Source organism: Engraulis encrasicolus, chromosome 11 (genome assembly GCF_034702125.1).
Source record: "Engraulis encrasicolus isolate BLACKSEA-1 chromosome 11, IST_EnEncr_1.0, whole genome shotgun sequence".
NCBI classification, from domain to species: domain Eukaryota; kingdom Metazoa; phylum Chordata; class Actinopteri; order Clupeiformes; family Engraulidae; genus Engraulis; species Engraulis encrasicolus.
Genome location: NC_085867.1, coordinates 22,795,562 through 22,818,061, shown reverse-complemented (window position 1 = coordinate 22,818,061; position 22,500 = coordinate 22,795,562). Strand labels below are relative to the sequence as shown.

Here is a 22,500-nt window from a genome sequence, read left to right as displayed (position 1 = left end):
CATCATGAAGCGCACACGAGCGCGCACACACACACACACACACACACACAATGGTCAATGAACACAGAAAATTTGTACACAATGCACACACACACACACATGCATGCATACACACGCACGCACACACACACACACACACACACAACAAATACAATGCACATTGCACATACACAAACCTGCCTCAAGCAGCAGAAAGCATAGATGAAAAAAAACATTGTGCTCACAACAAAATGTTTTGAATCATTCATGCGGTGTGGGACACCGTGCACCTTTTATCAGACCTGATGGAGACAAAGGGTTAGTGCCTGATGGGTTCGAACCGCCATGAATGATTAAATGCAAAAGAAGGAACCAAAAAAACCCACAACAAAACATGTGCATTCACATGTATATGGAGTGCAGATAGATGTACACACACATACTGTACATGCATGTTACCAAACCACAAAAAAATCACTCATACCACTCATACAAACACGCACAGTAGAATCGCAGTATAAAGACAGCAGTAAGCAAAATAAAAATAAAAACCAAAGCAAACTCTAGCTTGTTAGCAGAGTAGGCAGAGGTTGGAAGCACGGAACACCCAGACCAACTGCCAGTTTTTTTTATTTTTGAATTTGAATTCTAGAACTTTGATGCTAGAATCCTACCCTCTGATTTACCTAGCCTGGGAACTCCCATACTGCCTTTAGTTCTACACAATCGTTCCAATCTGAAAGATCTCACTTGTGATTAGGTCTGGTGGTAACCACGCAAGGATTTGCCAGCATTATCAACTGCATCAATAAGGGTGAATATTTAGCTTCCTTACAGATAATGACACATACATCATACCACATCGTGCAACAGCAGCAAAAACATCACTGTGTGCTTACGCAACTCACAAGCAAACTGGAGAAAGTCTGAAAAACATTAGTTGGCCCGCTCTGTGACAAGATAGTGGGTATTCTATCCCCAGGTTGTAATGAATGCTATAGTATCAATCTCTTTCTTTCTCCTCATCTGAACTCACATAGCAAGGATTTCATGAGGAAAATGATAAAACCTTGTTGCTTTTGCTTGGCAATTCATCTCCTCCCCGGTGTCGAGACAGTACACTGGCCTGACAAATAGCGGTAGCATAGCGACGCTGGAGCTTAGGAGCATTTGGCCAAGGACGTCTTTGATGCAAAAGATGCCGCTCCACACACATATTCACGCACACACATAATATGCACATACACACACATGTACACGCACACGCACACGCACATGCACACACTCACACACACGTACACACTGCTGCTGATTAACTAATAATGAAGTCAATGCAGGTGTGTGATGTCTGTGGATATGATTCATTATGTGTGCCACCCTGTCAGGATCTGCACCCCTCTGCAATATATTAAAAATGAAACGCTCCTAAACAGTATATTAATGCATAACAATTACTTGTTTTTTATATTTCTTTTAATAGAAAACCAAGGTCGCTTTACAAGGGAGGAGTTCAGACTCAGAGAGGTACTGAGAACAGAAGCCGGAGAGTGAATTGATTTGTAGGTCCATATTCAATACGGGACGAGAGCCAGTGTTGAGCTAGAGTTGCCACGGCTTTGTATTTGATGTGATCCAGTCAGTGTTCCAACTGTACACTGCGCCTTGATGTCTTTGTTTACAATCTAAAAATGCCTTGTTACCCTTCTTATTAGGGCCAAAACATACCAAGGCGGAACGGAACAGTCGCGGGACGAACGTGGTCTTTCTGCTTAGTTTTGGCCAGCGTGTTTTTCTCTGCCTTTCACACTGACAGCGTTGGCGTGCGCGGCCAGTCCTGTTCAAAACCCTCCCCACAGCCAAAGCTAGCATGCTACTTTGCCATTCATTTGAATGAGACACCGGCGGTCGGCGGCGTGAAAAATACGCTCGAGTTCTATTTTCCAAATGCAGCACGGCGTGGAGCCGGCTCCCGCGCCGCTGACGCTCGACTACCGCCGGTTGGTGTGTAAGGACAGATATGTTTCAATGTATTTTCACCGACGCCGGTAAAAAACGCAGTCGTTCCGCGACGCTTTACTGCCCTGGTGTGTAAGACCCCTTATTTTATGCTACATCCTTTACCATGTGCTGGACAATGCTGTCAGTGTTGCAATTGCACACTACGCCTTTACAGCATGGCAGGTAAGTGAGTACACCCCTCACATGTTTTGCAGATTTGTCAGTATGTCTTTTCATAGGAGAGCATTAAAGAAATTTCCTTTTGACACAAAGAGTGGTGACCTTTTAACAACATATATAATCACTTAAATTTCTTGTTCATTCATAAAAAATCTAAATATAGCCATTAATGTTTGAACATTGCCCACAAAAGTGAGTACACCCCAGATTAGATTCCGGTAGAGAAGGGGTCGTGTTGGCTTGAATCGCCTCGAAATTAAAAGGAATTTAAAGGGAGGTCATTGGTTTGAATGCAATCCTATGGAGAGTATCATGATCTGCTTCAGTAGTCACAGTACATGTTGACATGCATGTTTCTTTTAGGTGTAATTCAGATGAACAATCTAGACAGCATTCATGCATCCCCAAACCATGTCAGTCCCACTACCATGCTTGAATATCGAGAGGATAAACTTTTTTGTAAAACTCACTTGTTTACCACCACACATGCTTGACACCATCTAAAGCAAATTTGTTTATCTTGATCTCAGGAGAGATGAACAGACCAAGGATATGGATCACTAGAACCTTGTGTGCTCTGAAGAGACCAAGTTAAACAAATGTTCTCCTTTTCTCCGCTTTGGTCAAAGGCGTCTGCTAAATGCAATGTAATGATCCTGGCAGCTGAATTCTGAACATACTCCTACAGTATGACTAAGCATTTGTCATGAAAAATGCATGTGTGTTTGTTGTTTGTTTTAAGACACGCTGTGTGTGTGATGTGTGTGAGTGTGTTTGTGTGTCTGTGTGTGTGTGTCTGTGTTTGTGTGTGTGTGTGTGTGTGTGTGTGTGTGTGTGTGTGTGTGTGTGTGTGTGTGTGTGTGTGTGTGTGTGTGTGTGTGTGTGTGTGTGTGTGTGTGTGTGTGTGTGTTAAACTATGAGGTCTACATGAATTGTAAAACTGCCAGGCTTTGTTTTGACTCATAAGAGATGAATCAGAACTACAACTCAAGCCACAGTGGAATGGATGAGGATGACATCATCAGTTAGCCAATCAAGGGGCAATGGAGGAGGAGGAGGAGGACGAGGAGGAGGAGGAGGAGGAGGAGGAGGGGGAGACCAATAAAAGTGCATTACGTTGCATTGGATTGTGAATGATGTTAATTGCAGCTATCCTCTTTCTGTGATCTAGTATAATACTCTCCATTAGGACACAGCCAGCCTCAAAAGCAGTCTATTTAAATAGCAGTAAGACGGCAGAAAGAAAGGCAAAGCCACCAAATAAGGAATTAAGCGGATGATGTTTAATTCTCAAAGCTGTGGCTTAAGATGTCCCTACTGATCACCATGATCAACGTAATATCCCACTTCAGTCAGGCAGTCCAAAGCTACCGGCCTTCCTGCTGTCTCTGAGTTTCAACCACCCTCCTTGGTTGTTTTACATGACGCAGGCGGCCTTTAAAGCATTCTATTTAAATAGCAGTGAGACCGCAGGAAGAAAGGCAAAGCCATCAAATAAGGAATTAACCGGTTGATGTGTAATTCCCAAAGCTGAAGCTTTAGTTTGATGACTGATCCCCATACTCCTCCTGCCTACATTCAGGCAGTCTCACCTCCTGCCTATTTGATGTCCCAGAGTTTGACACCCCCCTCCCCTCTCCTGAATTGTATAACATCATGATCCCTTTTTAGATGCATCCTAGCATCTCTGTAAGAGGGTATGTTGGTCAGTCAGTCAGTCAGTCCGTCAGTCAGTCAGTCAGTCAGTCAGTCAGTCAGTCAGTCAGTCAGTCAGTCAGTCAGTCAGTCAGTCAGTCAGTCAGTCAGTCAGTCAGTCAGTCAGTCTGTCTGTCTGTCTGTCTGTCTGTCTGTCTGTCTGTCTGAAATGCATTCTTTAAATAGTCATTCCCGCCTCCTGTATCCACAAGGCAGCAGTGCATAGACAGATACATCTTTGTCCACCTGTCTTACTTGTTTTATCCAAAACAACTTACAGTTAGACACAAAAGATTGGCATGGTCCCTGGGGTAATGTGGGGTAAGTGAGAGTGAAAAGTCAAGTGAAAGCCTACCTTGGAAACTCCAACTCCTATTGTCTTTGTAACACAGCACTCCACAGCACAGAAATGCACACTGCACACAACGAAATTGCATTTACGCCTCACCCGTACAAGGGGGCAGCCCCCAAATGTGGCCCCAAGGGAGCAGTCGTGGCGGCAGCACTTTTTTCAAAGTCACTTCAGCAATGGGTGAAGGTTTTAGGGAGAACACATATTCTGGTGGGTGTTCTCTAATGGTAATAATAATAATAATACTTTTGTTTTATATAGCGCCTTTCAAAAGGTCGCTTAACAAGGTATCGTGTAGGAATGTGTGCATGTCAGTGTGTGAGTATGTGTGTGTGTGTGTGTGTATGTAAGTGAATGTGCTTGTGGAACTAGCAGCCATAGGCCTCCAGGAAAAGATGTGTCTTAACCCGTTAAGACACGGCGTTATAAATGAGCTGTTACCAGAATGGCAATGGCCAAGTCGTAATGTATTACTAAAGGCCCAGTGACCTGTCATAGTAGTGTAGTACCATAGTAGTTAACTTTCAATGTCTATTACAGCGTGCCACAGGAGGCACAGCCTGCATTAAGGGGCCACTGTGTTTTTTAAACATGGCCAGTGAAGGGCCATTCTGGACATGGTTGGGCAGATTGTTCCAAAGAATAGGAGCAGCTACTGTACATGGAAGGCTCTGTCACTGGTGGCCTTGAGACTGCTACGAGGGACGACCAGCTGGCCCTTGGAAGAGGATCGTAATGATGACCTTTAGCGCTTGATACCATGCTAGGGTCGAAACACAGCACAGAGTGTGCACCAGACTGGACTCAAGACCGGTCATCTGTGAAGTGTGAAGCCAGGGAGAGAGAGAGAGAGAGAGAGAGAGAGAGAGAGAGAGAGAGAGAGAGAGAGAGAGAGAGAGAGAGAGAGAGAGAGAGAGAGAGAGAGAAAGTGAAGACAGCGTCATAAGGAAACAGAGTGAGAGATAGAGGGATTATGAGGAGAGAGAAGGGGAAACAGACCAAAAGATGAAAAGAAGAGGATGAGGTAAGGAGGATAAAGGGAGAAGAGCGGGATGAGGAAGAGGAGAGAGGAAGGGGTGGCCAGATATTTCAAGCACAATTTTCCCATCCATTTTGTCCGTAATGTGCCTGGTGGGGCTGCCAGAGATGGCCACCGCAACGTGATGGATGACTAAGTGCTGCAGGGAGGGCTGAGGAGGGGTGGGGGGGATGGAGGTGGGAAAGTAATGATCTCCTGTGTGTGTGTGTGTGTGTGTGTGTGTGTGTGTGTGTGTGTGTGTGTGTGTGTGTGTGTGTGTGTGTGTGTGTGTGTGTGTGTGTGTGTGTGTGTGTGTGTGTGTGTGTGTGTGTGTTGTATGGTTGGGTTGAGTTGAGTTGGCCATCAGAGAGAGACCAGAGCTGGCTGTGATACAAGACAACATGCACGAACGCACGCACACTCACACAGAAATTCACACACTCAGAATAATGCATGTGTAGGAAATGACTGATGAAACTCATTTTGCAGCTAGAATTAAAATCTCACACACTGACCTCCTACAGCTCAGTGGTCTCCAGTGGTCTGCATTTTACATTACTATTTGCAGGCTTACGCACACAAACACACACACACACACACACACACACACACACACACACACACACACACACACACACACACACACACACACACACACACACACACACACACACACACACACACACACACACATACAGAATACAGAATACAAATACTCAATCATAAATACATTTACAAGCAACCAAGCTCTCTCTTTCTCGCTCTCTCTCTGTGGAGCGAGCGTGCACACACAAAAACAAACAAACAAACAAACACACTCACACGCACGCACACATGCACGCACACACACAAATAGAAGTCAATTAGTCACACACATACTGTATATCCACACACCCGCAGACAACACACACTGTGTTTGCTGGAGTCTGATTCCAAATCCGTATTTCATTCTGTTCTCATGGTGTGTATGCAACATCCAACATGTGACTCTGTCCTCCCCCCAACCCTCTTCTTTTCTCTGCACCCCCCAAACCCTCTTCTTTTCTCTGCACTCCTTCCCCTCTCCTTCCACTCCAGACACAATGTCAGTGCTCCTCTCCTCTTCTCATTGTCCTCTTCTCTTATCTCTCCTCTCCTCTCCTCTCCTCTCCTCTCCTCTCCTCTCCTCTCCCCTCCCCTCCCCTCTCCTCTCCTCTGCTCTCCTTTTCTCTCCTCTCCTCTCCTCTCCTCTCCTCTCCTCTCCCCTCCCCTCCCCTCTCCCCCACTGGCGATTCTAGGGGGGGGCAGGGGGTGGCCAGGGCCACCCCTGGGACGCCGTTGTCCACCCTACTGGCCACCCTTGATTCGACAAGTAATTAATAAAAAATATGTTTTTAAAAATAAATAAATAAATATACAATAATAACAACAGTATAAGACCAATAATAGCCTAGGTAATTATCAGGTAATCATTCAAGTTCGTCAACCCAACAACAAACAAGAGAAAACTGTCAATCCATGGTGATCGCTGGCTGACAGATCTAGGGTCAGTTTTACACTTTAACTAACGACAGTCGTTGGACTGATGCTGCACAAGGCTGATTTCTGATCAGTAGGCTTACACGAGATGACCACTGCGTGTCGCCTGCTGCCCCTATAGTCGCTTATTTATCGTGAAAGATCTGGCAACCCCGCACCAGCGATGCTGAGGTCGAGAGCACTGTCACCTGCAGTTCCTTCACGAGAGACCGCATCCACTAACTGCCTGGACAGTCTAATTTGGACAATAAGGTATGGCAATTTAATGATTTGTTGATTGTCTGAATGTGTTGGAAAACCTAATTTTGAAAACTTTATGCAAGTATTAGCAGCCAGGAAGAGCCAAAATACGAGATAGCTACACGAAACAACAACATGACTAAATGAGAGCAAGTTAGTGTTGTGGCAGCTGCAAACCAAGTTAGTAGCACAGCACAATCCTAACGTGCACGTCAGTTTATTTTTTTTTGTTGATAACAGGATAGTTAATATGAAACTATTCCACTATTTCCACGCATTGGAAAGGGTAGTCGGTTGTTATCTACAGTCAGGATCGGTAGGCAGACGTCAGTACCTAGCTCGAAACCTAGCATGTGAAATGAAATAATACTAAGCTGGACTATTGTTGTGATGCCTTCTCTCAGTGAGAAGCTTCTCCTTTGCTTCTTCGATTGTCTTGACTTTTCTTGGAGTTTAAATCAAACTTAAATAAAGTCGGAGTAAGTCATAGTAAAGAGCACCTCTGCCTCTTTAGAGTAAGCAAGTTCACATCAGTCACAGATATGTTACCCACAGCGCTAGTCCACTTCAGAGTATGACTCCCCCCCCAATAGCTAAATTTGCGGTACATATTTGACCTCAAATGTGTCAATATATCGTAATCCTTTTGTTCAAACGTAGCGAAAATAAATCGTCACGCACACAAAATCATGGTACAGATGTGAGTTTGTTCACCAACGAAATTCACGTCATGTAATTTCTTTGCTAAAACCCTGCAGCCATGGCTTTAGAATCAGCCACTGCTCACAGCTGTAATTGCCTTGCAGGCCGACGGCGCCTCAGACTTGAAATTCACGTCATGTAATTTCTTTGTTAAAACCATATGCCACTGCTTTGACATCTGACACTGTCAACATCAATAATATAGGTTTTTTTGTATTCTGACATTGTTGAATGAAGTCAAAGTTGTTACTCTAAGGGGAACCACAACCACGAACACAAAACTCATGAACACAACATGTGTAGCCTACTCTGCCAATTCGACAATAATCCCTCTGATATTGTAGCCAGTTACTATGCTTAAAAGTGAGTTGATTGAATGATTAATTGGTTGCATTGATTTGATTACATTTCCTCCAGTGAGTGACATTAAGATGAAGAGAAGAAACGATATTGAGAGCTTCTTTATCAAGAAAAAAAAAGAGTCAGAGTCAGCTACAGCCAGTACCAGCACCAGTGCAGATGCCCACACAAGCCAGCAGCCTAGGGATAGTGTTGATGAGCAGTCCACTACCCCAATACAAGATGGTAGGTTGTGCATGGAAAGTTTGAATTAGTTACATGTAGCCCTTTCATGCACGCCAGTGGAACACTGTTGTCATCAAAAAGGTTCTGTCATAGTGCCACACTACATAACACAGGGTCTTTAGTAATACACTATGGTAACTCTGGTAACGACAAAGGTATAACGCCATGCATTAAAGGGTTTAACAGCTGACAAATGTTGAGACAGAAGATGATGAACTAAAGATTTGTATTATATGTATATGTGCATGGACCTGTCTGTCTGTCTGTCTGTCTGTCTGTCATTTTAAACTATCCTTGTATTACCACAGTTGACCAGCCACATTTGGAGGAGGAGGAGGAGACGGACTGTGAATCTGTGTTGTCTGGATCTCCACCTACTGAGCATGGTATGTCAGGTTCAGATGTCATTCATGAAGTTGGTGTCTACTCTCTCATACTTCAGTTATTTAAAAATGGCCAATTATGCATATTTATATGTGAATGCATAGCATTTAACCAGATTACACTGCACTTTCAATTAAAAGCCTGGCACATTAAAATAACTTAATGAGGATATGTGTGTGCATTTATCTTTAATTTCTGTGAATACGTACATAGAAAACAAAGACCTAAACATAGAACATTTCAATACTATATATATATATATTTTTTATACTACTACAAAATATTGTATTTGAAGTTCAGTGGTGCTTTTCTTTAAAATGCAGGAAATAGCATAGAATAAATGCAACATTTTCTGTGTGGGAGGACCCCCGTATGTGTATATAATTCCATGATTCCATGGCCACCTCAGACTATATTTGTGTGTCATCTTGGCCACCCTAGTAAAAATGTCCTGGATACGCCCCTGCTCTCCTCTCCTCTCCTCTCCTCAGTGTGAGTGCTCCTGTCAGGGTCACTGCTCTGGGCTAATGATCTACAGTTGACTCTACACACTTCCCTCTGCTCAGTGCTCAGGCAGCCGAGAGGAACTCAGCAGCAGAAGCACAGTGGAGACCCCGGATGAGACAAAGAAAGAAAGAATAAGGCCACACCAATTTAATTTGTTGGTTCTCGGATTCGCCGCTTGTATTTTGTATCAAAATGAAAAAAAAAAAAAAATCAGTTTCAATACCCCAAAAAATGAAATCGCTAAAAAAAACGAAGACTGCATGTTTTCATGAAAGGAGAGAACCAATAAAACCACTCCTTTCAACATGCCGATTACGACTAGCGAATCAGGAAACGTGTTACATTCAAATGGTTTTACAGACAAACATGCAATGGCAAGTTGAAGCCCCTGTGGGTTAGCAGTAGCAGCGGTGAAACACAGTATGGCTCTTAGTGGAATTAGTGGAGTGGGATAGCAGTTTTAAAAAAGAAAAACAACCATGGTCCCGCTTGGAGGAAGCAACCCCCCGGGGCAGCAGCCAGTGTATGGCATAGTACGCATTTACAAGAACAAGAAACTCGTCGACAGGATAACAGAAGTCGAAGGATTCCCAGATTGTCGCTCCCAACCCCAATCGCTCCCCGGTCGGCACGCTCCCACTAGCCAGACTATCGAGCCCACCGCCATATAACGGAGCTAGTTATCTTTTTGATGTTAGTTTTTTGTTTCTAACCCTAACTCTAAGCCTAACCCTAAATTGCTTGTATGTGGCAGTGTATGATAATACGTGAAATATAATCGGGTGGGATCGAACGTCTGGGAGTGATAAAACCCCTGGGGCTACCGGGAGTTATCTCAGTTGGGAGTGTCCATCTGCCACCGAAGTCGAAGACCAAGAGAACTTCGGGGATTTATTGGACAGAACCATTTCAACAACCAGCCAAGAGTCTGTGCAGGTGGGTTTTATTAACTATATTATTTGCTTGGTGTATGATAGGGCAAGGGCAACCAAAACTTTCTGACGTATTAGCCATCTGAAAAATCCTGGTCAAAGTAGAACTAGTTCGTAATGAATATGTACTTTCCACCCATTTGCAGGCCTCAACGTTACTAAAAACTTTGTCGCGTGGGTGTTGACACGTAAAGCAATGTATAGAGAAGTTTGATACTGCGCCGGATAGTTTAGATAAAAGTACATTTTCGAATGATGCGCCCTGGTAAACATGGTCACAGGGCGCCGCCATCTTTCTTGTCAGTCAGGAAGTTCCACCGAGCCGGAGAGAAAGTAAACAACGGGATGTGATGCATCAATAATTGCATATTCTCAGCTGCTTTGACATTCTATCTATGCACTTCCCCTGAATACATTTTCGATATGCATCACTCAACACCGTCCGTCAAACACCGAGGGGTTATACCCAGGTAGCAAAGTTTATCTGGCCCTTTGTTGGTCCGATCCTTTTTTCGCGAGTGAAAACAGTCGGTCCGATTCTGGCTTTGTCCGCGGCCCAATAATGGTCCTATTACCGTATGCCGACAGTGTCGGCTCAGTGTTGGCTCAGTTACTGCATGAGACTGACCGTTATTTTCTGTGTCGGCTGAGTGTTGGCTCGGTTACTGCATGAAGTGACAGTTATTTTCAGTGTTCTATGAAGTGTTGGCTGAGTCACGGTAACCAGTGTTCCAGCCGAGCCGACACTCAGCCGACTGTGCCGACATTCCGCCAAGATCAGGCCGACTGTTCTTAACGGTTTTTGCTACCTGGGATGTGACTGACGTGACCTATTGTTTACTTCTTCTCCGGCTCGGTGATGACATAGGCCTACATGGTTGGACAAGTTTAGGCAAATACACTATTATTTCCACTTGCCCAAACCAAATGCATTGTAGGCCTACTTGCACGTTACTTTTTGTTGTGTTTTTTGTTTGTTTGTTTGTTTTTTCCCAAGGGGAAAAAAAACACTCCAAGCAATTCATAAGGTTGCTTGCTTTGTTTAAATGAGAGACTTTTTCTGACAAAAAGGGCATATTTTGACTGGCATCAATATAATATCTTTATTTGATGAAAATTGTGTGTCTTTTGCTCCAATAATGCGCAATTCATAAAAATACTTGCCCAACATGCACTTGCCCAAACAGTGCTTTTACTTGCTCTGTGCAAGAAGGCAATAGGCCTTGTCCAACCCTGGAAGATTGCAACTGTTAAAAATAAAGGAACTGTATATGTCTACATTTAAAAATGTCTTATTTTGATTTACATTCCAGGTATTCATCTCACAGACAACACCACCAGTTGGTGATGGGGCTGAGGATCGTACACATACCAAACATGGAACCAATTGCCCTTTGTCAGCTCCTGTGAAGATGCTACTTTGTGACTTTCAATGCAAGTACATAACCTACATACCTATAGCTTGTAATTCCATTGATATGTTCACAATGCTGTATTTGCTGTCTTGTTCAATAAAGACTGCGGTTTCAGACTGTTGAATCATCTCAGTTTATTCAAACCAGATTAATATAATAATTGCCCTGTGAGCTAATTTTGTGCCTGGTCTATTTGGCTGCCTTAATTCCCTTCTACACTGTCCTTCTCCATGTCCAGGTGTTTGCCTGTCTTGCACCTTCCTTTGGAGGTCCATGTGAGGCTGATATACAGGTGGTATAACATAACAGTCCCTTATTACATCCGTGGCATTACCACACGACTAATTTTTATTTTTATTTTTTTTCGCCCTCTCGCTTCAACTTTTTCCTGAAAAAATCCGAGAACCAACAAATTAAATTGGTGTGGCCTAAGGGAGAAATAGCGGGTGAGAGATGGGTATGGAGGGACAGAGAGAGATAAAAAGAAAGACAGCATGAGAGAGAGACTAGAGAGAGAGAGAGAGAGAGAGAGAAAGAATAATTGAATGAGAGAGAGAGAGAGAGACAAGAGAGAGAGAGAGAGGGAGGGAGAGAATGGTGGCAGGAAAGCGGTCACTCCTGGGCAAACACTGTTTATCTATTTGTGTGATTAATTGCTGCACTAACAAGGAAAGTAACAATATCCTGTGAGTGTGTGTGTGTGTGTGTGTGTGTGTGTGTGTGTGTGTGTGTGTGTGTGTGTGTAGCTCCTCTTAACGGATGTGCTTCAGGCCGCTCTCTCGTTCGAATGGGGTCACGGTTCGACAACAGGAGGACTGAACCCAACTTGGCATCCACTGACCAATCAATAATCACCCTTGTCCTCAGGTGTCGACAAGAGCACCAATCAAAGCTCCCCATCTATTACCCCAAACCGCAAGGCTAATGCTCCAGCCTTAACTTCCTAACATGATTAGAGAAACCCTGTATCAGCTGGGCTCAGATGAAATAATGAGCTCTAATTGGGGTATTCTTGCCAGTGCAGACTCGACTGCTTAATTTGCTTTAAAGCCGGAGGATGACGGCTGAGTGTGTTACGTCTTTGTACACTAGTCGATACATCACTCTAATGAATACGCCGGATAATCTTGGGATGAACTGTTGAGTTTGTCAGCCATTTCCTTTTGTTTAATTAATCCTCGTTAGGCCAGTTAGCCTCACTAGTCTCATCAGGATCATCTAAGTGGCAGAAGCAGAGCAGAGCAGGGCACAGTACTGTCTGGCTATCTGGGGAGCAGGCCGGAGAAAACTGCTGCAGCCAAGTCTGTCTGAAACCCCCAAGACACCTATACAGTCAGAGCCGGATTATCCATAAAGGCAAGCAGCATTTTTGACCACTTATGGGGCACCACAAGATACAAATGTAACAAATACGGTTAATAAAGGGGGCACCAGTGAGGTATAGTGCCCGGGGGCACCACATTGGCTTAATATGGTCCTGTATACAGTGTGCAGGTATGCTGTGTGCAAGCGAACCACACTATGATACTTGAAACATTTACTTTTTATTTACATTTAAACAATTACTTCCAAATATGTGGGGTAATCTCAGGATAAACTTTATTTGTTGAACCTCATTAGGCCTGTTGGGGTCACCAAACTAGCCAGGAGAGTAGAAGTCTGTCTGTCTGTCTGTCTGTCAGTCCGTCTGTCTGTCTGTCTGGTGTCTGTCTGTCTGGTCTCTGTCTGTCTGGTGTCTGTCTGTCTGTCTATCTGTCTGTCTGTTGTCTGTCCTGAGAAGAACATTCAGAGATCAAGTCAGCCAAGAGCCAAGTCAACCCTTTGCTATCGCTCTCATCTCTTGTCTCTCATCTCTCATCTCTCCTCTCCTTCACCACTCCATCCTTTCCAATCCTCCACCTCCATACGGGAGAGAAGTAGTAGCTGTCCAGACAGTGGCTGTAATTGGACTCTCAGGGATGGAAAGTTTGGGGCAAATGGGCTTCAAGGACACCAAACAAAGAAACAGTTGTGGACACAGCTAGAAACCAGCAGTCCTTGAGCATATCGGTGGCTTGTCTCTTTTGCTCTCTCAGAGCCAGTAGTATTGATCTTGGCTGTGCTTTCCCCCTAAAGACCATCGTTTATGTTTTAGGGGGAACACTTTTCAATGGAAATAACAACAGAAAACTAGTCAGACAAAAAGACAAAAAGACTGTTTTGTTCTTTTTAAACATTCCTTTCCTCTTACTACTTGTGCTTTCTGACAGTCATCTCTGTTGACCAAGCCTGATGTTTGTTCTCTACTGGGGTGGCTGTCTCTGTGTCCACTGCCAGCAGGTTGCATGCTGTTCCTCTTGGCGGCTTTGAGCTTGGACAACAAAGAAAAAAAGAATGAATGAAAGAAAGAAAAGAAAAATAGAATAGAGAGAATGAATGTGGCCTGGCAGCTCTGCACTACAAATCAATATGAGAATGAAAGAAGGAGAAGGGAGGAGTTACACACACACTAACCTCAGAGGGAAGAGGGATAGCAACAAGAAAGAAGGGAAGAGAGAGAGAGAGAGAGAGAGAGAGAGAGAGAGAGAGAGAGAGAGAGAGAAAGAGAAAGCGAGAGAGAGAGTGAGAAAGAGAGGTACACATGAGGTGCAAACAGCTGTAAAGAATGACAACAAGGAGAGAGGCAGAGGATAGAGGGTGAGAGGGAAGAGAGAGAGATGGAGTGAGAGAAAGAGACAAGGGAGAGTAAGAGCTAGGAGAAATAAGATGTAAACAGCTGTAAGAATGACAGCACAGAGAATGTAGCAAACAGAGGGGAAAATGGGCTAGAAAAAAACGGAGGGGTGCAACAAGCGAGACAGAGAGAGAGGAGAGAGAGAGAGAGAGAGAGAGAGAGAGAGAGAGAGAGAGAGAGAGAGAGAGAGAGAGAGAAAGAACACTAGTGCGTAAAGAAATGAGGAGATGACAACGTAGGCAGGCAGTTGCCGAATAAACAGTGGTGTACTGTATAGTATGGTATTGTAGCAAAAGGTTAAGAAACCATAGCACACACGCACACACACACGCAATGACAGTGCAGAGAGTGTAGCAAACACAGAGAGGAAAACAGGCGAGAAAAAGAACTGAGAGAGAAGAAAAAAAGGAGAAAGAACACCAGTACGTAAACAAATGAGTTGAGATGACAATGTAGGTAGGCAGTTGGAGAATAAACAGTGGTGTACTGTGTAGTATAGTATGGTAGCAAAAGGTTAAGAGACAGAATATGGCAGGTAGTGTGAAATTAACCAGTGCTCTCCCTCCCTGAGCATGGTACCATCCAGCCGCACTGCTTCCTTTCGGGTGTCATTGGGGGCTGCCCCCTTGCGCGGGTGAGACAATTCACTTGTGTGCTGTGGAGTATTGTGTCACAATGACAATGGGAACTGGAGTTTCAAAGTTGGACTTTCTTTCAGTTAATTCCCACTTACGGTAGGGACACATAGGAGGTGAAGCGAGCGAAGCAAAGAGAAGCGAAATTCAACCGTCATCAGGTTGTCGCAGCGAATCAAATGGAATGGAACAGTTATGTTGTTGATTTAATTGGGCCGCGGCAGGCAAATTCACTCCTCATTTGCATAACATTAAACTGTCTTTAATAATTTTGCTTCGCTTCGCTCCTGTTCGCTTGCTTTCGCCTCTCTCATAGGAATGAATGGCGAAGTTGGCTTCGCTTGGCCAAATTCGCGTATGTGTCCCTACCGTTAAGAAGTGGGCCTGTCCTACTGCTGTCCCCAGGGAACACACTGTGGCGTCCTTTACTGCAGGCCTTATATGACCCACACAAAAACACATCAACACTTCATACGGTAAACAGTAAAGGCACACACACACACACACACACACACACACACACACACACACACACACACACACACACACACACACACACACACACACACACACACACACACACACACACACACACACACACACACACACACACACACACACAGCCTGAGTATCCCAAGTGTCACAGCTGCTGACAGTCTCAATCCCCCCCATCCCAACACACACAGAAACACCCACCTCCATGACAGATGTCTCTTGCTCCACTTGTTGTTGTGTGGTGTGAGAGCTCGTCTCCTCCGCCCCGCTGATGATGATGACGATGCCTCTGGTGACAGGTCTGGCAGCGAACACCTTGGAGTCTTCATTAGACCTAGAGTAGCTTGGTCCAGCTCTCCCGTCTCCTCCAGCCCCCCGAACCTCTGCATGGCTTTGATGGCTTTAGTCAGGGCCTCCTTGGTCTGCAGCTGCCCCGTCACCGGGTCTGGAGGAGGCAGGTAGCCAAACTTACTCAGCCAATCCTAATTGGAAAGGAAGGGGAAAGGGAGGGTTAGACATGTCTCTGTTTCTTGATACAGTTGAGAAGTACACAGATAATCATACTGTTTCTGGCTACCAAAAATGTAGGTGGACAATGTCAATGACAAATTCGTAACAATGCTTCTGTGTCGTTTTGTTGGCATGTGTTTTTAGAGACACATCATAGACTGAAAAGTTTGACAGTGATGCACTCATGGTCGAGCGCTTGAGTCCTCAGCATAGCTAGCGTAGGACTCATCTCCCTCTACTTGAAAACACCTTATAAGATGCAATGCCACTTCCGACCTCAAGGGTGACCGACCGTCCGAAGACAGAAACTTACATAGTGTTGCTTTAAAGTCACTCATCACTGGCTTTCGGCCCGTGTCCAGTTTAAAAATACACACAAAGCCAATATGCTGAAGTCTGAGCCTGCTGGAGGTTCTCGGCTGCACAAATAGACCTATTGATTTCCACTCAATTTGTTTGCAGTCTTTTCATTAGACTGGCAAAGTGGAGAGCACTTGGTTCTGCCCGCCTGCTTGGAGAGCACTTGGGTCGGCCCGCCTGCTTGAATATCAGCCATATACTCCCATGCACTTACACAAATGCACATAAATGCACACACAAGTGCACATATTGAATAAACACACACACACATATACATCCACACACACACATAAACTCCCACAGGGACCAGTGCCAGTACCTAGTGCGTGTGGCAGGATAGTCCTTGAGTGTTTGTGCCAACCTAGCTACTGTATATCCTGAGCCAATCTTGATAACATTTCCTCCCACACTGAGAAACTTATTATGCTGCATTAGGCCTATCAGAGATGACAGTGCAGTGAATAGATTGTATGCCCAGACGGAGTTCAGGTTTGTGCTATATAATCACTGCCAATAATATTGCCACCAAAGCCCATTCAAGTGGCCTGCCTCCTCTCATTGCTATGCATTAACTGAGGACAGACTAGACACACCTCGAGAGTGTGTGTGTGTGTGTGTGTGTGTGTGTGTGTGTGTGTGTGTGTGTGTGTGTGTGTGTGTGTGTGTGTGTGTGTGTGTGTGTGTGTGTGTGTGTGTGTGTGTGTGTGTGTGTGTGTGTGTGTGTGTGTGTGTGTGTGTGTGATAGAGAGACATTGAATGAGAGACAGAGACAGAGAGTGTGAGTATGTTTGTGTGGAAAGTCTTTTGGTGTAGGCTATTGGTTAGTCGAGTGAGAGTTCATGCAATAAATAACTAAGAGCAAAAATCTGTTGTGTCTGTCTCCATTGATTAACATCCACTTGGCATTAATAAAATTAGCTAGCGCTGACACAGTATTATCCTCTTCAAATGAAAAGCCTTTTTTCTCCAACTAACTTGACGTCGCTGTCTGGTTCTATGTACTGGGACTCACAAAGAACAGAGAAGAGTAGAGTAGGGTAGAGTAGAGTAAAAAACACATATGCCGTAGTGATGGCAGTCTGGCACAAGCGCGCCGCACAGCAAAAACCATTAAACCACTGTTCCGAAGTTTGCTTCAGTACGGAAAAACCATGTGATATATTACGTATGAAACAGTAAACTGGTTCAGTTTTCCGAAAGCAGCTGCAGTGTTTCGCGCTGCCACACGAACCAGCAGGCGCGCGCAAATGTGTTTGGCCTGTTGCAGAGCCGTCTGCCAGGTTGCAGTGGTGAGAATAGATATTTTATTGACTGTCATTAGGCCTATAAGTCCCACTTGATAGACAAGTAGCCAAGACAACATCATAAGTTATGAACACAACAAGGAGGAGACATTAATGTTCTGCAACGCTTTATTCTGATCGCCCAAAAATAGCCTAATAATAAATTAGTCCATGGGCCGTAACAAAAGTTGGTATCACCTGGTGTGGCAAAGTCTATCAATGTTTTTTGTTATCCTCCATGCCTGAGGGACATTATTTGGTATGATAGCCTTCTGGAACTGGTAGCTTTCTTATATTTTTACTCACTTTTATAATGACACCCAGTGCATTTCGCAATACATGCCTATATATGGATGCAGGCGTATGCAAGTGTCTGTGATGATGGGATATTTTTTATTGATGTTACATCACATGTAGACACCTTAAGGATTTTAAAAATATACAATTTGATGGATAATGTACTTTCCTATGAATTATATAGGTCAAAATATATCCGTCATACACTTTTTCAGCAATATAATGCAAGGTTAGATTGATGCAGAAGCCTGTAGGAGGGTGGGTCAAATCCTAATACTTGCTATATCATATCTGTAGAGTGTGGGCTTTCAGAAAATATATGGGTTTGCTAGTTTAATATAAATTATACACCTATTTAGGCCAAAAACCCATAACTGTCTAATGGATTTCAATGGAAATCAATGCATTTCAATGTAATCCCAAACACATTACATAACTAAGGTATAGAGGAATGTAGGAAGTTGGGAGATGTCACAATGCACATTATATCACATCTGGAGTGTGTAGACCTCGGAAAATAAATGGATTGGATAGCTTAATAGAAATTACACAGTTATTTTATACCCACACCTCATGGCCGTCCAATGCATTCAATGTACTTTACATAACTTATGTAAGGATAGAGGAAGTTGGGAGATCCCAGGGGGATAGGTTGGATTGCAACTTTTGCTATATCATATCTGGAGAGTGTGTGCTGTCAGAAAATATCGCCGAATATAAGGTATGCTGCTATTTTAGGCCTAGAACTCATAATTGTCCAATGGATTTGAATGAAAACCAATGCATTGCAATGTAATGCAAAGTATATTACAGAAATGTGTTGTAGAGGAATGTAGGAAATTGGGAGTTGTCCCAATGCATATTATATCACATCTAGTGTAGGTAGACCTTTAGAAAGTATATGGACTAGATCACAAATCACATTTGCTCATCAAAATCACATTTGTTTGTAGTGTATGTTTTGTTTTATTTATTCAGTCAGTGATGAGCCCTGAAGAAGTATGAACATTTCAAGGGGACCCCGAGTTGGAATAGGTTGGGCACCCCTGGATTAGACAGTTTGATACACATTACAGAGTTATTTAGACCCAAACCTCATTTAGCCGTCCATTGGAAATCATTTCCAGGTAATACAGAACTAAGGTATAGTTCAATGTCAGTTGAAAGATCTCTGAATGCACATTATATAGCTACTGTAGACCTTTGGAAAACAAATGGGCTTGATATGCAGTACAGTTATTTTAGACTCAAAACTCATCTAGCCATTGAAAATCAAATCAAACTAGGCTATATTACAGAATGAAGGTAGGTCTAAAGTGTAACGGAGAAAACTGGAAGATGTGATTGTAATTGCACACACATCAGTTTCAAGAACAGTACATGGAGATCCTGCATAACAGTATTTTCATTTATATGGAACTAAACTAGACCATTACTTTTTCTGAAAATGTGTCTTTTTTAAACATACCGTACAATCTGACTTGCTGGGTATGTTGGGTGTGTTGACTGCTGTAGTGTCAAAGACAGATAAGACTAGGTACATCATGATACAGACAGAAATGGCATCAGGTGAGTCCTGTTTAATTTCATATGTGTTGTGACTGAGATGTTGGAGAATGAGTAAGTACATGATGAACAATAACTATACTACAGACTTGTGAGAACACCAACCAGCGGGAATATAACTCCACAAACATGCTGGAGGGAAGAAGGAATCTCACAGGGATTTGATGATTCATCAAGGAAGAAAAGATATTCAAGGGAAACTAGTGCCTTGCATTGATTGTTGCCTCTGAGTCTAATAGAGTGAAGCACACAAAGTGAATTGAAATCATTGACTGCATGTGAAGTGTGTAGTGTGAAGTGGGGCGTAGAGCAGGTGGGGTCCTGATCTCTAAGGAAAAGGATACAAATGAACATCTGCCAGTTCAACACAATTTCCTCACTTACTATTTTGGAAATTTCACAAAGGATGGCCAATCATGCACATTGATACTGTTCAAAGGGCGGCATGTCTGGGTAACACAGCATGACCTGACACTAAATCCAATCAGCAAAGCTGGAAAAAAGAACCTCCATGTAATCTTCCTGGATCTTGCTGATGTCTTATGCCCCATGAGCTCAGTGATGTGCCCCCCATTTAAGAAAGTCCCCATTTGAACAGTAACTGGAAAGAGGACTTTCAGCTTACATCAAGATGTGGCTTGAAGTTTCAAGATGCCCATTACCAATCTCACAACTTGCAGTGCAACAAGGCATGAGTACAGATGACACTAAATTCAGACATACTGTATCGTGAGTCCAGAGATCAGTGGTGAGGGAAAAGGCATCACTTGCGGTTACTTAGTGCAAGTGGAGACCTGCAATGGGAATGAGGCAGCATCAGCTCCCAATAAGGCTGCAGATATTGGTGTATCCTTCAGTTTCCTATTCATACAGCCATTTCCTTTGGAGATTGCCTCCACATGCCCTCAGACAACCAGCTTATTATTTAGTACATTGTACCATGGAAAGGTACATCGCAGCCGGGAAATTGAAGTCTGCATTGAAGAGGTTAGATGCAGAAGGTTTGTGGCAATATACATCACCAAAACGGCTGATGTATGTGGGAAGCAAGGGTCTCACAGCCACCAAAAGCACAGATATGATCACCCTGTCACTTCCCAGTAAGGGTTTACAGTATGAAGTTCAGAGACACCCTCAAAAGCCAGAGGAACTGAGCCAGAGGCCCTTAGTGTCATGTGTTCTAAAATCAACTCATTACTCAGAAATTGAAACTGTTCATGAAACGTACCCCTATCATTCTCCAATTTGTTGCGCCAGCAACCAGCAATCACCAATGATGCTGATTGGATGGGGAAAAAGCCACAGGACCCAACAAATGGCAAACAGCTCCTAAATTCAACTTCATCATTTATCATTCACCATGTTTTCTATACAGCTATAGCGCAAACACTGAATCTCTTCATGACTGGGTTTTTGGAAGACTAGATATAATAGCCCAACCTGGCTGATTATGATAATAGTGATGGAGATTTTGAAAATTATAATTCACACACATTATAATTTGTTAAAACAACATACCATAGGTGCAATTGCCATGTTATGTGTGAAGGATTCTGAATGCACTATTTGCATTATTTTCATTGAACAGTTAGTGTCATTAAATTCTCATTTCTGTGAGTGAGCTGACAATTGTAATATTCTTCTTTTGCAAATGCCATTCTGAGAGTTACGTATCCTCTTGACCTCTTGCCTTGTCCTAATTAATCTTGTTTTCAAACACTTGAGTGTCCACCTCCTGTACACTCAAGTTGAGCCATTTTTGCAACCAAGACACTGTGGTCTCTATCAAGATCTAATATGCCTGGTCAGCCATTGAATAGTACTTTCTGAAAATAACATCCACATGCCCATCAACTAATCTTCCACAGGGTGTCAGAAACTTTTTCCATAACTGCAAATAGGCTATGTGATAAAAGGAGACCAGACAACATTTTTTCACTTCATGGGTGACCCAATACTACCAGTGCTTATGGGTTTGAGGTTCAACAAAACAAAATTGCCAAAAGAAAATCTCATTTCATGTAAAGAAGTAAGCGTGATCAAGTTTGTATCGATAACACTCTGACCCATTTTAGGACATCTTAGCATGCATCTCCAGCACATGCATACCGTCACTTCAATTTATTAGAAATATAGGCTAAATGTATCCTGGCCCACTGACTGAACAAAATATTATTTAACATAATGTATGTAGGCTTTCTAAAGATCCACTGGATGTGACATTTGTGTTGTGATATCTCCCAACTTCCTACATTCCTCTACCTTAGTTCTACAATGTAATTGCAGAACTTGCATTTGCAATGCATTTCAATGGTCAGCATCTAAAGTACCTGAATGATGTGCATTTAGCAATCTAATCCATATATTGTCCAAAGGTTCATAATGTGCATTGAAACATCTCCCAACTTCCTCTATCTGTAAAGTCCTAAAGATTTCATACTTTTAATTTCATATTTTTAATGGACGGCCATGAGGTGTGGGTATAAAATAACTGTGTTATTTGTGGTAAGCTATCCAATCCATATATTTTCTTAGGTCTATACACTGTAGATGTGATATAATGTGCATTGAGGCATCTCACAACTTCCTACATTCCACTACACCTTAGTTATGTAATGTGCTTTGCATTACATTGAAATGCATTGATTTCCATTGAAATCCATTGGACAGTTATAGGTTTTGGGCCTAAATAGGTGTATAATTTATATCAAACTAGTAAACCCATATATTTTCTGAAAGCCCACACCCTACAGATATGATATAGCAATCATTGGGATTTGACCCACCCTCCTACAGGCTTCTGCATCAATCTAACCTTGCATTATATTGCTGAAAAAGTGTACGACGGATACATTTTGACTTATATAATTCATAGGAAAGTACATTATCAATCAAACATGTATATTTTAAAAATCCCTAAGGTGTCTACATGTGATGTAACATCAATAAAAACATATACCATCATCACAGACACTTGCATACGCCTACATCCATATACAGGCATGTATTGCGAAATGCACTGGGTGTCATTATAAAAGTGAGTAAAAATATAAGAAAGCTACCACTTCCACAGGGCTATCATACCAAATAATGTCTCTCAGGCATGGAGGATTACAAAAAACATTGATAGACTTTG

At 43.0% G+C, this 22,500-nt stretch overlaps 1 protein-coding gene across 1 annotated transcript in view; it reads right to left on the bottom strand.

The window, feature by feature from the left end:
- LOC134458097 (matrix metalloproteinase-17-like) overlaps positions 1-22,500 on the bottom strand; it is a 104,444-nt gene that overhangs the window by 23,544 nt on the left and 58,400 nt on the right. Inside the window, exon 2 of the mRNA XM_063210221.1 lies at positions 15,550-15,830. Coding sequence (XP_063066291.1) covers positions 15,550-15,830 — 281 coding nt within the window. The remainder of the gene's footprint in view (positions 1-15,549; positions 15,831-22,500) is intronic.